This window comes from Ovis aries, chromosome 2 (assembly GCF_016772045.2).
Source record: "Ovis aries strain OAR_USU_Benz2616 breed Rambouillet chromosome 2, ARS-UI_Ramb_v3.0, whole genome shotgun sequence".
NCBI classification, from domain to species: Eukaryota; Metazoa; Chordata; class Mammalia; order Artiodactyla; family Bovidae; genus Ovis; species Ovis aries.
In genome coordinates this window covers 40249421-40265205 of record NC_056055.1, presented here as the reverse complement: position 1 = coordinate 40265205, position 15785 = coordinate 40249421, and the positions used below count along the sequence as shown (strand labels likewise).

At 43.0% G+C, this 15785-nt stretch overlaps 1 protein-coding gene across 3 annotated transcripts in view; it reads left to right on the top strand.

Moving 5' to 3' along the window:
* Positions 1–15785, top strand: part of DOCK5 (dedicator of cytokinesis 5) — a 276297-nt gene that overhangs the window by 243475 nt on the left and 17037 nt on the right. For all 3 annotated transcript variants that reach the window (XM_060410889.1, XM_012118981.5, XM_027964319.3), the window contains 5 exons: positions 1383–1524; positions 5150–5231; positions 6579–6663; positions 7403–7489; positions 10099–10275. In XM_060410889.1, the coding sequence (XP_060266872.1) occupies positions 1383–1524; positions 5150–5231; positions 6579–6663; positions 7403–7489; positions 10099–10275 (573 nt within the window). The remainder of the gene's footprint in view (positions 1–1382; positions 1525–5149; positions 5232–6578; positions 6664–7402; positions 7490–10098; positions 10276–15785) is intronic.

Genomic DNA, 15785 nt, shown 5'->3' with positions numbered 1-15785 from the left:
TATTTGTTCTCTATGTCAGTGTCTGTATTTCTGCTCAGCAAATAGGTTCATCTGTACCATATGTTCCACATTTATGTGTTAATATATGGTATTTGTTTCTCTGTTTCTGACTTACTTATACATACTCTGTATGACAGTCTCTAGGTCCATCCACTTCTCTATAGATGACCCAATTTTGTTCCTTTTTATGGCTGAGTAATGCCCCATTGTATATATGTACCACATCTTTGTCCATTCATCTGGACTAGTGATTTTTAAGAAACATTTTATAGGACAGTAGGGGCCCAGATTTTGGTTAAAAATGGATCATGTGTGGGGCTTACCCAGTGGCTCAGCGGTAAAGAATCTAACTGCATTGCAGAATGCGCAGGAGGTATGGGTTCAGTCCCTGGGTCGGGAATATCCCCTGGAGGAGGAAATGGCCACCTACTCCAGTGTTATTGCCTGGAGTATTCCATAGACAGCAGAGCCTGATGGGTTACAGTCCACAGGGTTGCAAAGAGTCAGACACGACAGAGAGACTGAACACACAGTACACCACAATACATGTATGCTTTAAATACTAAGCTAAGTGTTCATCTTTGTGACAATGAGAGGAGCAGGAACCATCAAAACAGTGACAGCTGAACTTGCAAGAGCCATGAGGCAAATTTCTTCTGTGTCTGGGACCTCACAAATCTCTTTTCCAAAAAATCCAATTTTGTTAATTTTATTAAAGGGGGAAAAAAGCTGCAGTTTGGAGGGGAAAGACTAGTGTTGAGAGCAGTTTTTGTCTATGAGACCTTGATGTTGTCATCCGCAGCCATCTCCAGGATTGGCTTGAGACTGGCTGTCGATTAATCCTATTCTCTTTTCCCACCTAACCTGTTGATTGATCTTGTTTGCACTTTCAAGTTCTCTGAGGCAGGGTCGCTCATGTCCTGATTCCCTAACTTACTGGGTCATGATGAGAAAGTAAGATCCAATAAGTTAAGGAATGAGAAAGGAGCTTGCATCTCCGTGTGTATGAATGCCCTTCATTCTTTCACTTTCTTGCCATGAGAAATACCAGCTAACCTAAGCAGCATGCCCAGTGACATCATGAATTTCCGATCGGGTGCAAACTCCTTAGCTCCTTGTGGATCAGTGTAGACCTTGCACACAAGTTATCATCCTAGGGCACCCTCTTGAGAAGCATTTTGAATTAACTCCCCAAATAAACTGTGAGCTCTTTCAGATACGATGGTTGCTGTGAGCACATAGTAAGTGTTCAGTGGGAACATGGTGGTGAGGGAGGGGCTGCCCTCAGCCTGGAGAGGACGGTGACTTCCTTGAGACTTGAATCCCCAATTGCCCTTCACTGTTTATATTTAATGCTTCTCCCTGCTTGTCCTGACCTGCAGAACAAGATCTTCATCTACCGGGGGAAGGAATATGAAAGGCGAGAAGACTTCAGCCTGCGGCTGCTGACCCAGTTTCCCAATGCCGAGAAGATGAGCAGCACCACCCCCCCAGGGGATGATATCAAGTCTTCTCCCAAGCAGTGTATCCTTGTCTCGGACCACAGCTTAGGGGCTCTTCTTCTTTTTTTTTTTTAACATTTATTATTTACTAATTTCTTTGGCTCTGTCAGGTCTTGGCTGCAGTACATGGGATCTTTAGTTGGTGGCATGCAAACTCTTAGTTGTAGCATGTGGGATCTGGTTCCCCAAGCAAGGATCAAACCCAGTCCCCCTGCATTGGGAGTGTGGAGTCTTATCCACTGAACCACCAGGGAAGTCCCAGCCCAGAGCTCTGGAACCTGTTACAGCCCCAGCCCAGCCAGAGAAGGTGAGGGTTCAGTCCTGTGCCTGCATGCAGGTAGGTCCTATCCTCAGACTCATTTAACCATCCTGACTCAGTGTCCCATTCTGCATAAAAGCTTTGGGAACCTAATGTCCTTAGCTCAGGGCTATGAAGTAACAGAGAGAGAGAGATGAGAAGCAAATCTTGAGTATGGAAGGACATGTGTTATAGTCACAGGCAGAGCCCAGGGAGAATGTAGACTTCCTGTTCTGAATTCTGGATCTTGTATAAAGACATATAGCTCTCTTTTGGTAATGTATAATATCTTACTGAAAAACCAGTTACATGCATTTTAAAAATTAGAGATGTTATGGAATCGAACAGTAAAGGAAGTCTCCCACATACGAACAAGTTCCATTCCAAGAGTACATTTGCAAGTCTCATTTGTTCATAAGTCCAAAACGTTAGCCTAAGTACCCAAGTAACATAATCGGCCATACAGTACTATATTGTCATATGTTTATAATACTTTTCATACAAATAATACATAAAAGACAAACACAAAAAGTTAAACCCTATTAATCTTAGTGCAGTAGCTTGAAAAGTACGGTAGTCCAGTACGACAGCTGCCGTGCAGGGACCGGTGTTGAGTGAATAGGCGAGAAGAGCTGCTGACTGGAGGAGGGAGATGGCAGAGATGGGAGAGCATCAGCAGTAGGAGAGGAGGGCAAGCTGCAACTTCACTCAGGCCTGATATTGACGGCATGGCATGCATACTCACCTCTTTGAAAGTTCACAACTTGAAGGTTCGTATTTAGAGAACTTACTGTATTCTAAAAGAGGTCAGTAAGCCAGAGCAGGTCTGGAATGGTAGATAAATAAGAAAAAGCGCTCTGGAGCAAACTGCCTGGGTTCGAGTCCCAGCTCTGTCCCTTCCTGTGTCACTTTGGGCAGCTCCGTTTCTCTGTGCCTCAGTTTTCTTATCAAGAAAACGGGGGTGATGATCACTCTTCCGCTTGGAGTTCTTGTAAAGATTGTCTGTAAAATAGAAGAGTCCCTGGCACATAATAAAATTTCAGTACATACTAATTATAGGTATAGAGTGGTCAGTTGCTATAGAAAGATGGACACTAATAATGATAGAGCAGTTGACAGACATGTCTTTCAAAGGAGAATGTAGTGGTCTATTAACACTTAGTAGATGCTTGGGAAAGAAAGGTTTCAGTTTGAGGGTTCAGGAAAACAATTGAGATGCCTCCTTGGTGTAGCAATGAAAAGAGGTCTTTATGGATTTGATGTAGAAACACGAGTCCTGGAGCTTATCCCAAAGTCATATCTGCATAGCCATCTGATTGTAACCAGTTGCTTAACTTCTCCAGGACTTGGTTTACTGAGGGGGTAACTCTGGCTTTTTAAAGAATTTTCTTTAAGAATTTTAAGTGATAGGAATACCAGACCATCTAACCTGCCTCCTGAGAAATCTGTATGCAGGTCAAGAAGCAATAGTTAGAACCAGACGTGGAACAACAGACTGGTTCCAAATTGGGAATGGAGTACGTCAAGGCTGTATATTGTCACCCTGCTTATTTAACTTATATGCAGAGAACATCATGAGAAATGCTGGGCTGGATGAAGTACAGGCTGGATTCAAGTTTGCTGGGAGAAATATCAATAACCTCAGATGTGCCGATGGCACCATACTTGGGCAGAAAGCGAAGAGGAACTAAAGAGCCTCTTGATGAAAGTGAAAGAGAAGAGTGAGTGAAAAAGCTGGCTTGAAGCTCAGCATTCAGAAAACTAAGCATGGCATCTGGTCCCATCACTTCATGGCAAATAGATGGGGAAACAATGGAAACAGTGACAGACTTTTATTTTGGGGGCTCCAAAATCACTGCAGATGGTGACTGCAGCCATGAAATTAAAACACTTGCTCCTTGGAAGAAAAGCTATGACCAGCCAAGACAGCATATTAAAAAGTAGAGACATTTCTTGGCCAACAAAGGTCTGTCTAGACAGAGCTATGGTTTTTCCAGTAGTCATAGATGAATGTAAGAGTTGGACTATAAAGAAAGCTGAGTGCCAAAGAATTTCTGCTTTTGAACTGTGGTGTTGGAGAAAACTCTTGAGAGTCCCTTGGACTGTACAGAGATCTAACTAGTCCATCCTAAAGGAAATTAGTGCTGAATATTCATTGGAAGGACTGATGCTGAAGCTGAAACTCCCAATACTTTGGCCACCTGATGTGAAGAACTGATTCCTTGGAAAAGACCCTGATGCTAGGAAAGATTGAGGTTAGGAGGAGAAGGGAATGATAGAGTATGAGATGGTTGGATGGCATCACCAACTTGATGGACATGAGTTTGAGCAAGCTCTGGGAGTTGGTGATGGACAGGGAAGCCTGGCCTGCTGAGGTCCATGGGGTCACAAAGAGTTGGACATGACTGAGCAACTGAACTGAACTCTATTTTTTTGCAAATATTTAATAGCATTTCTGTGAAGATCAAGATAAAAAGATCATTTATGTGAAAATTCTTTGTAAGCTGTAACATTGTAAAGCATAGCCCAGTGATTCTCAAATTATGTTGTATTTAAGAATCACCTTGGAGAGATTCTGATTCACCAGCTGTGAATTCTAATTCTGCATTTTGAGTAAATCTCCAGGTGATTTTTGGTGTCAGTGGAAGGCAGCCTTCATGTTGAGAAATACGGGGAGTCAGTGTTAGGTCTGGGGCTTCCCTGGTGGCTCAGTGATAAAGAACCCGCCTACCAGTGCAAGAAACATGGGTTCAGTACTGTGTTGGGAAGATCCCCTGGAGGAGAAAATGGCAACCCACTCCAATATTCTTGTCTGGAGAGTTCCGTGGACAGAGGAGCCTGGAAGATTGCAGTCCATGGGGTTGAAAAGAGTTGGACACGACTGAGCAACTTAATAACAACAACAATATTAGGTCCAGACCCAGTGCCAGTTTCAAAACTATAGGTTTGGAAGCTTTGTTGGTAAAGCAGAAAAGTTCAAGTCTAAGGTTCAAGTGTAAGGTATCCAAAGATACAAGAAATTCCTATTGCCTGGGCTCTGGAGTCTGAATATTTCAGACGGATGCTTGTCCAAAAGAAAGTTAAAATATTTTGCCGAAATTGCATTAATGTCTGTTTTCCTCTGGCAAGGTTGTTTCACATGTGCCTGATAAAAAAGCGTTCTAGGATTATGACTTAATTAAGGCATTTCAGTAATACCTAATGGAACCTCATTTTTAGTGTGGTCCTGGCCTTTGCTTCAAAGGAGTGGTTGGTGTGGGTACTGCTTCCATTGGTAAAGCAAGAGGAAAAGGCGGTTCTTTTTGCAGTGACAGCTTCCTGGCTCTTTCTTCCTTAACGAGCTCCTCAGATTTGCAGTGCTTCACTGTCAAGCCAGTGATGAACCTTCCACCCAACTACAAGGATAAACCAGTTCCGGAGCAGATCTTAAAGTAAGTGGGGTTTTTTGGTTTGGTATTTTAAACCATGTGTCTCTCACACACACTTTATGTAGAAGTCTATCAAAACCAAATCCTTAAATTCATTACCGTTTGAAAGACCTTCTTTTGTCTTCATCCGTTTGCTCTACCGTAACAGAAGCCATAGACTGAGGAGGCTTATAAACCACAGGAATTTATTTCTCGCAGTTTTGGTGTCTGGTAAGGGCCTACTTCCTGCTTCATATCTGGTTCATTTTCTCAGTGTGTCTTCCCATGCTGGAGTGAGGGGTGAGGGAGCTCTGTGTTTCTTCTTTTTTAATATGGGCACTAACCCCATTCACAAGGGCTCCACCATCATGACCTAATCACCACCCAAAGGCCCATGTCCTAACACCATCCCACTGGACATTAGGATTTCAACATAGGGATGAGCAGAGGACCCAAATGTTCAGACCACAACAAATGTCTGTTCCGTGTTCAGTATAAGGTAAGAGCTTGGTAACTCATAGAATTTGGGGGTTTTATTTTAATTTTTTCAAGCAGAGGGTAGGAAATTAGGAAGTTCGCTCTTGAGCTCAGATCCCCTAGTTCATTTTTCCACCCAGAGGGATTCACTAGTCAGTAATGGCTGACCTCACCTTGCTTGGTGAGTTCCCCCATGACTGAAGGCCTCATCCCTTTTCTTAAGAAGCTAAAATGCTAGTTGGCTTGGTGAAACTGTTAGAGAATTATACAAATGAGATCACAAACACTGCCATGAGTTCTTTTGCCTTTTATTTGTGTAACAGTTGTTTTTTTTTTTATTACCTTAAGTCTTTTGAAAAGTTTTATTATTTTATTTTTGGCTCTTCTGGGTCTTTGCTCTGAGGGCTTTGCTCTAGTTCTGGTGAGTGAGGGCTACTCTCTGGGTGCAGTGTTTGGGCTTCTCATTGTGGTGGCTTCTCCTGTTACAAAACATGGGCTCCAGGGCCCACAGCTTTCAGTAGGTGTCATTCCTGGTTGGTGGAGTGCTGGCTCAGTACTTGTTTCGCATGTGCTTGGTTGCTGCACACAGCATGTGGGATCTTCCCAGATCAGGAATGGAGCCTGTGTCTCCTGCATTTGTAGGTGGGTTCTTTACCACTGAGCCACCAGGGAAGCCCCATATGCCTTTTAAAATTGCGATAGATGCATCAGTAATTAAGATGTGCAATAAAATCAAGTTATGTACCACCTCCAGCCTTCATCATGGAGACTATGTTGGTGTTGAGATAATTTAACGGATAAGACTCAGTCCATGTGAAATGTGTCCCAGGTTTTGATGGAGGAGTGCTTATTGTAAGAAAGAAGCTGCAGCATTGTGACTGTGTCTTTCCCCAGCTACTACAGAGCCAATGAAGTACAGCAGTTCAGGTATTCTCGGCCATTCCGGAAAGGAGAAAAGGATCCTGACAATGAATTTGCTGTGAGTTTACCGCTTGGACCTCTAAAATAAGATGAAATTGACATCCAAAATGGAGGCTATCCACCCAACCAGCACCTACAGCAGAAATGATGGCAGCCCTGGTGTAGAAGGTCCATGTACTTACTACCTCGTCGGCAGGCTGTCCTCTCAGTGGAAAGCGCTGGACTAGGGATCCAGGAACGGGGCTCCACTCCTGTGCCTGCTGCCACCATGAACTTGGTTTGGGCATGTCACACCTCTCTGGACCCCAAATTTCCCATCAAAAAAGAGTGAGGGGGACTTAACAGAGAATTCCTTTCTTTTTTAAACATATAGAATCTTTAAAGTTTAGTAGAAAATTTGGGCTAATTCACTAAGGAGGCGTTTAAAATAGAATTTCTGGAGAGTCGACAAGAACCTACTGTATAGCACAGGGAGCTCTGTTCCCAGTTCTGTAATAACCTAAATGGGGAAAGAGTTTGAAAAAGAAGAGATACATTTATATGTATAGCTGAGTCACTTTGCTATACACCTGAAACTAAAACAATATTATGTTAGTTTCAATATAAAATAAATTATTTAAATAAATAAAATATAAAGTAAATACAAAACAGAATAATATAAAATATTAAATAAAATTTGTTAATATGAAAAAATATTTAAAATAAAAATTTTTTAAATCAATAGAATCTCAACCTGAGAATTTTGCTGTTTTTCCTGGGAACTGACCAACATTTCCTACTTTCCTTCCTTCCACCAGACCATGTGGATTGAAAGGACCACATATACGACTGCCTATACCTTCCCTGGGATCCTCAAGTGGTTTGAAGTCAAACAGATCTCAATAGTAAGTCATCTGAAAGTGGAACTCGGAATATTTTTGTCTCCAAGTAAAATAAGAGCCTTTGTTAAACTCCCCCTCTGGTTCTCACTAGCTCCTCCAGCCAACTTCAGTTTCCAAAAGAGAAATAAAAGAAATGCTTGTCGAATAGAACTCCTTTGTAAAACATGTTACAACACCAATCCTAAAGGTTACTGCCAGTGAATGGCTCTTTTATAAGACCAAATGGGTCTTGTCTCCTCAAGGATCCTGCCAGCACCCAGAAACATTTTTGAAATTCCTCCTTAGAGTTTCCTATCAGTTACATTCTTCCCTCCAAGAATACTCCTCTCCTTTTATTTTTCAGCTCATCACATCATCATTCATCCTCGACTTTTCCATCTTCAGTTCAGTCACTCAGTCGTGTCTGACTCTTTGCGACCCCATGAACCACAGCACGGCAGGCCTCCCTGTCCATCACCAACTCCTAGAGTTTACCCAAACTCATGTCCATTGAGTCAGTGATGCCATCCAACCATCTCATCCTCTGTTGTCCCCTTCTCCTCCCGCCCTCAATCTTTCCCAGCATCAGGGTCTTTTCCAATGAGTCAGCTCTTCACATCAGGTGACCAAAGTATTGGAGTTTCAGCCTCAACATCAGCCCTTCCAGGGAACACCCAGGACTGATCTCCTTTAGGATGGACTGGTTGGATCTCCTTGCAATCCAGGGGACTCTCAAGAGTCTTCTCCAGCACCACAGTTCAAAAACATCAGTTCTTCAGCACTCAGCTTTCTTTGTAGTCCAACTCTCACATCCATCTTCAGCACTCCCCAAAGCTGGTCATTTTACCTTTCTAATGTTTTGGTTTTTTCTTCCCCCAGCCCTCCTACTATGGTGTGCTGTTTCTACCCTCATTCATCTCTGGCTGATGATGATGTTGAAAAAGGCTCCTAATTGGCCCCACCCTGCCTGGTGGGCTTCTTAGGTCTTTTCCTCTCTGCCTCAAAGTATGAATTCCATAGTGAAAATCCGGCTGTATTATTCTCATGTTCAAAACCTTGCCATGGCTCCCCAGTACCTAGACCAGAAAGCCCATGCTCCTAGCACAGGTAGACAGGGTCTTGGGGACTAAAAGCCTCTTTCATTTGGTCTTCAATGCCTGGAACTAAATTGCTTATTCTGTGCTGTTTCCACCCTCTTTGACATTGGGTCATTCTCTCTATCCAGAATGCTCTCTCTCCACCTCTTAACCTAACTCCCATTGAGATTGAGTTTAGATACTAGCTTTTCCAAGAAGCCATCTCTAAAACTCCCAGCCTGAGTTAGATGCCCTTTTTCTATGCCCCTGTCACAACCTGGCCTTATTTTAAAGAGTTACCTACCATGCTCACTCGTCTTGAGACCTCTGCATTCTGACCTTGACCCCATAAAAGTCACAAGCTCCTTCCAGCCATGTGCTCAGTTGCTCCATCATGTCTGACTCTCTGCGATGCTATGAACTGTAGCCCACCAGGCTCCTCTGTCCATAACCTTCTTCCAGCTGAATTATACCTTAATCACTTTTGTAACAATGGTTCTCAGCCCGGTGCTTGCAGAAAATAAGCAATCAAGAAATACGTCTTGAACAAATCTGAAGTTTGAGGTGTTCCATCCCACTAGTGATAAATTGTTATTTTTGAAATGTGAATATGATTTTGGACAGAGGCTTGGGATCAAGTTTGGAGTATGAGGTCATGCTGGTTGATCATGGGTAAAGTGAAGAAGGAGGCACTTTTTCTTGAATCTGGTTTGGAAGACATTTCCACAGAAGGAGTTCTCTCTGAATCCATATTATATCTTATTTGATTCTCATGTAAAAGCCAGCTTGAATATTCTAATACATCTTATTATTTCTGACTTCTATGAACAACAGAACCCATACTAAGGTGAGTTAATGTAAGTCTGAATGTGCAACTTCCAGAATCTCTTACCTTTTCTCATGGAAGGAGCATGAAACCTCTTAGCAGTGAGTATTTTTGCTTGTGCCCAAATGTCTTGGGTCACATTTATTGTTCCCCTCTTGTTGTTGATCATCTCAAAAGTCTCTTAAGAAAGATTTGCCTAAGAAACAAGCATTCTTACAGCTCCAATTTTGTCTTCTCAAAATTTCCGTAGACACTTTGCCCCAAGAAATAATCATTACCATAACTCCAATTTATAAATCATCCTTGTACTTTCTGAGAAGATTTTAAACAGCTTAGCAAAGAAAACTAGTGTCTTCTAAGTAAATCACAAATTAAAATTCTACTTACTCCTTGTTTTTACTGTTTAGCCATTTGTTTTCATCTTGCTCTCTGATTCCATACATTCTGAGTGTTCAATGGGTTTATAATCTATAAATTGAAATAGCTGTCATTTATGAAATCATGTAAAAGTGCTAAACTGTATTGAGAAACAAAGTAGCTTATCTTGCACCTTACCAACACCATTTCAAGTAAGTGTTCTCTCCTTATTAATAACCATGATCTTGACAAGCAAAGCATCACTCCTCCGTAGCTTGGTGGGAATTGTGTTCCTGTTGAGTGGAAGGCGTAGGCTTTTTCCAGAGTGACCATGGAGCTTGGTGTCTCTCTTCTCCCATGCGCTCTGTCCACAGGAGGAAATCAGCCCTCTGGAGAATGCCATCGAAACCATGGAGCTCACCAATGAGAAGATCAGCAACTGTGTCCAGCAGCATGCCTGGGACCGGTCCCTCTCTGTGCATCCCCTCTCCATGCTGCTCAATGGCATCGTGGACCCGGCTGTCATGGGGGGCTTCTCTAACTATGAGAAGGTAGGTGGGCTGCATCCTGGGAACCCCACAGGGCCACCAGGTTGCGTGTGTCTCTCTCTCCTTCTCCAGTGGCATTGTGCAGCTGGCAAATTAGTTTCTTACAATTTCTCTGAGAGCTATTCATGCTCTCCACTTCAGGAATGGGCAAATGAAATAAATGGAAAGCTTCTCCCTGAGCTCACACCTTCTAGAGACCATTAGCCGCCCAGCCAGGGTCAGGCCAGTGTCTGGTAGAGTCACCAAAAGATCAGCCTGGTGGACTTCTGCTTGATTCACTACCTATGAATTCCAACCCCCACTCCCTCTCTCCTCTGGAAGGTACAAAGATTTCAGCCTGGTGGACTTCTGTTTGACTCACTACCTATGAATTCTACCCCCCACTCCCTCTCTCCTCTGGAAGGTAGAAAGCTTCCTAGTGGACTCTAGACCTGAAGATGCCCCAGAAAGGAAGCAGCATCTATGTGAAACACAGAGCCACACTCTATTTGAAACTAGATGCTAGGAATCCCTCCCCTGACATGTTGTGCAATCAGTTGCATGGACAAATGCTGGCCCTGGCTCTACAGTTAAATTAGTTCAAATAAGAGTCTTATCTGTTACTCTAGAAATGCATGAATGGAATGTTCACCGTGTGGGAATCCACTGTATAGAGTTTGGGTGAAGGCAATGGCACCCCACTCCAGTACTATTGCCTGGAAAATGCCATGGATGGAGGAGCCTGGTGGGCTACAGTCCATGGGGTCGCTAAGAGTTGGACATGACTGAGCAACTTCCCTTTCACTTTTCACTTTCATGCATTGGAGAAGGAAATGGCAACCCACTCCAGTGTTATTGGCTGGAGAATCCCAGGGACGGGGGAGTCTGGTGGACTGCCGTCTATGGGGTCACACACAGTCTGACACGACTGAAGCGACTTAGCAGCAATGCATTCAGTCATTCAGGTCAAGAAGTAACAGTTAGAACTTGACATGGAACAACAGACTGGTTCCAAATAGGAAAAGGAGTACGTCAAGGCTGCATATTGTCACCCTGCTTATTTAACTTATATGCAGAGTACATCATAAGAAACGCTGGGCTGGAAGAAGCACAAGCTGGAATCAAGATTTCCGGGAGAAATCTCAGATTTCGTAACCACATAACCTCAGATATGCAGATGACACCACCCTTATGGCAGAAAGTGAAGAGGAACTAAAAAGCCTCTTGATGAAAGTGAAAGAAGAAAGTGAAAAAGTTGGCTTAAAGCTCAACATTCAGAAAACAAAGCTCATGGCATCTGATCCCATCATTTCATGGGAAATAGATGGGGAAACAGTGGAAACAGTGTCAGACTTTATTTTGGGGGGCTCCAAAATCACTGCAGATGGTGATTGCAGCCATGAAATTAAAAGACGCTTACTCCTTGGAAGGAAAGTTGTGACCAACCTAGATAGCATATTCAAAAGCAGAGACATTACTTTGCCAACAAAGGTCCATCTAGTCAAGGCTATGGTTTTTCCAGTGGTCCTGTATGGATGTGAGAGGTGGACTATAAAGAAAGCTGTGCGCCAAAGTAGTGATGCTTTTGAACTGTGGTGTTGGAGAAGACTCTTGAGAGTCCCTTGGACTGCAAGGAGATCCAACCAGTCCATCCTAAAGGAAATCAGTCCTGGGTGTTCATTAGAAGAACTGATGCTAAAGCTGAAACTCCAATACTTTGGCCACCTCATGCAAAGAGTTGACTCACTGGAAAGGACCCTGATGCTGCAAGGGATTGGGGGCAGGAGGAGAAGGGGACGACAGAGGATGAGATGGCTGGATGGTATCACCAACTCGATGGACATGAGTTTGAGTAAACGTCTGGAGTTGGTGATGGACAGGGAGGTCTGGTGTGCTATGATTCATGGGGTTGCAAAGAGTCAGACATGACTGAGGAACTGAACTGAATGCATTCAGAATATATAATTAATAGAGGGTTTTTAATTGTTAGGTATGGTTTCAGTGGTTAAATAATTTGGGAGTCTTCCTGAAAACTTTTTCCCTGGTGGCTTAGACAGTAAAGACTCTGCCTGCAATGAAGGAGGTCTGGATTCAGTTGTTGAGTTGGGAAAATCCCCTGGAGAAGGGAATGGCAACCCATTCCAGTATTCTCGCCTGGAGGAGTCCATGGACAGAGAAGCCTTGTGGGCTACAGTCCATGAGGTTGCAAAGAGCTGGATACGACTGAGGGACTAACACTTCTTGAATATAAATATAACAAGTAACACCCCTGTTGAGTAGCACAGAAAGTGAGGGGGAAGAAAAGGAGACAGACGGGAAGGGCAAGCAGAGGTTAAATGGGCTGATTCTCTTAACAGTAAGTCCCCTGCATACGAACAACTTCCATTCCAAGAGCGTGTGTGTGAATCCAGCTTGTTTGTTAAATCCAGCAAAGGTAGCCGAGGTATCCAACTAACACAATCAGCTATATGGTACTATAATAGGTTTATAATACTTTCCACAGAAATAACACATGTAAACAGAAAAAATAAAACATTTTTAATCTTAACAGTACAGTACCTGGAAAGTATAGTAGTACTAGCTACATTACAGCTGTTTTCCACTTGCTTCCAGACATCCTGGGCTTCAAATATAGGTCCTGTACTGCTGTACTCTGTACACTAAAGTGCACAGAAGCACAACCACTTGCAGAGGATGCGCGCACGTGACTGTACATCAGACACAGGAACTAGCTCATGAGATTGGACACGCGAATGCACGTTCACATCTTTGAACGTTTGCAGCTTGTAGGTTCCTGTATTTGCATTTGTACCCAGTGCCCTGGGAAGATGAGGGGCTTCGGAATCAGTCATGCTGGGACCCAGTTCTGGCTTCCCATTGGCCGCTGTGTGTTCTTGGGCAAGATACTTAGCTTCTCTGGAGCCCCAGTTTCATATTTGGAAAATGTAAGGAAAGTACATAACTGACAGCGATGTGGGGGAATGCAGACGTCCGTCTATAAGAAACATCGTACAACACCTGCCATGTGGTAGAGGCTTGATCAGTGTCAGCTTTCTTCCTGTCTCTCTCTGCCTGTTTGGGATGAAACGTGTGATTTGAATGTTCTAGATAAGTTGGGTTTCCCACTGCTCTGGGTCTGTTGTTGCAAAGATCTTTTTTCTTCTGTCTTCCCTTCCTTTCTCTTCTCTCAGCCTTTTTTAGTCTTATTATTCTCAGCAGCTAGTAAGGACACAATCAGTTCAGTTCAGTCGCTCAGCCGTGTCTGACTCTTTGCAACCCCATGAATCGCAGCATGCCAGGCCTCCCTGTCCATCACCAACTCCCAGAGTTCACTCAGACTCACGTCCATCGAGTCGGTGATGGCATCCAGCTATCTCATCCTCTGTCGTCCCTTTCTCCTCCTGCCCCCAATCCCTCCCAGCATCAGAGTCTTTTTCCAATGAGTCAACTCTTTGCATGAAGTGGCCAAAGTACTGGAGTTTCAGCTTCAGCATCATTCCCTCCAAAGAAATCCCAGGGTTGATCTCCTTCAGAATGGACTGGTTGGATCTCCTTGCAGTCCAAGGGACTCTCAAGAGTCTTCTCCAGCACCACAGTTCAAAAGCATCAATTCTTTGGCACTCAGCCTTCTTCACAGTCCAACTCTCACATCCATACATGACTACTGGAAAAAACATAGCCTTGACTAGACGGACCTTAGTCGGCAAAGTAATGTCTCTGCTTTTGAATATACTATCTAGGTTGGTCATAAGTTTTCTTCCAAGGAGTAAGTGTCTTTTAATTTCATGGCTGCAGTCACCATCTGCAGTGATTTTGGAGCCCCCAAAAATAAAGTCTGACACTGTGTCCACTGTTTCCCCATCTATTTCCCATGAAGTGATGGGACTGGATGCCATGATCTTCATTTTCTGAATGTTGAGCTTGAAGCCAGCTTTTTTACTCTCCTCTTTCACTTTCATCAAGAGGCTCTTTAGTTCCTCTTCACTTTCTGCCATAAGGGTGGTGTCATCTGCATATCTGAGGTGATTGATATTTCTCCTGGCAATCCTGATTCCAGCTTGTGCTTCTTGCAGCCCAGCATTTCTCTTGATGTACTCTGCATAGCACTTAAATAAGCAGGGTGACAATATACAGCCTTGACGTACTCCTTTTCCTATTTGGAACCAGTCTGTTGTCCCATGTCCAGTTCTAACTGTTGCCTCCTGGCCTGCATACAGATTTCTCAAGAGGCAGGTCAGGTGGTCTGGTATTCCAATCTCTTTCAGAATTTTCCACAGTTTATTGTGATCCACATAATCAAAGGCTTTGGCATAGTCAATAAAGCAGAAATAGATGTTTTTCTGGAACTCTCTTACTTTTTCCATAATCCAACGGATGTTGGCAATTTGATCTCTGGTTCCTCTGCCTTTTCTAAAACCAGCTTGAACATGAGGAAGTTCACAGTTCATGTATTGCTGAAGCCTGGCTTGGAGAATTTTGAGCATTGCTTCACTAGCATGTGAGATGAGTGCAATTGTGTGGTAGTTTGAGCATTCTTTGGCATTGCCTTTCTTAGGGATTGGAATGAAAACTGACCTTTTCCAGTCCTGTGGCCACTGCTGAGTTTTCCAAATTTGCTGGCATATTGAGTGCAGCACTTTCACAGCATCATCTTTTAGGATTTGAAATAGCTCAACTGGAATTCCATCACCTCCACTAGCTTTGTTCATAGTGATGCTTTCTAAGGCCCCCTTGACTTCACATTCCAGGATGTCTAGCTCTAGTTGAGTGATCACACCATCGTGATTATCTGGGTCATGAAGATCTTTTTTGCACAGTTCTTCTGTGTATTCTTGCCACCTCTTCTTAATATCTTCTGCTTCTGTTAGGTCTATACCATTTCTGTCCTTTATCAAGCCCATCTTTGCATGAAATGTTCCCTTGGTATCTCTAATTTTCTTGAAGAGATCTCTAGTCTTTCCCATTCTGTTGTTTTCCTCTATTTCTTTGCATTGATCGCTGAAGAAGGCTTTCTTATCTCTTCTTGCTATTCTCTGGAACTCTGCATTCAGATACTTCTATCTTTCCTTTTCACCTTTTGTTTTTGCCTCTCTTCTTTTCACAATACCAGAGAGCGATTCTAGTTTGCCCATGTGAGGGTTCAGTAATAATTTCCAATGTTTCAATGGAATTTAATATTAGGACCCAGAAGGCAATACTTTTTAAAAAATACTATAATGATTTCAGTGTATGTTTTTTCCTATTAGCTATCTGGCACAAATTTTAATGTGTCTTTCCAAGTATTCATTTTTTTTTCAGAACATCCTAAACTCTGATTTATATATGCCAATATTGGTGACTTTTATATAGTTTTATTTTTTTATTGTGAAAGTCAAATAATATAAACCATACTATTTTAACCATATTTAACTGTACAGTTCAGTGGCACTAAGTACATTCACATCTCACCATCATCCACCTCCTGAATTTTTCATTTTTTCAAACTGCGACTCTGCCCCCCATTAAACACTAACTCCTCATCCCGCCATCCTCTG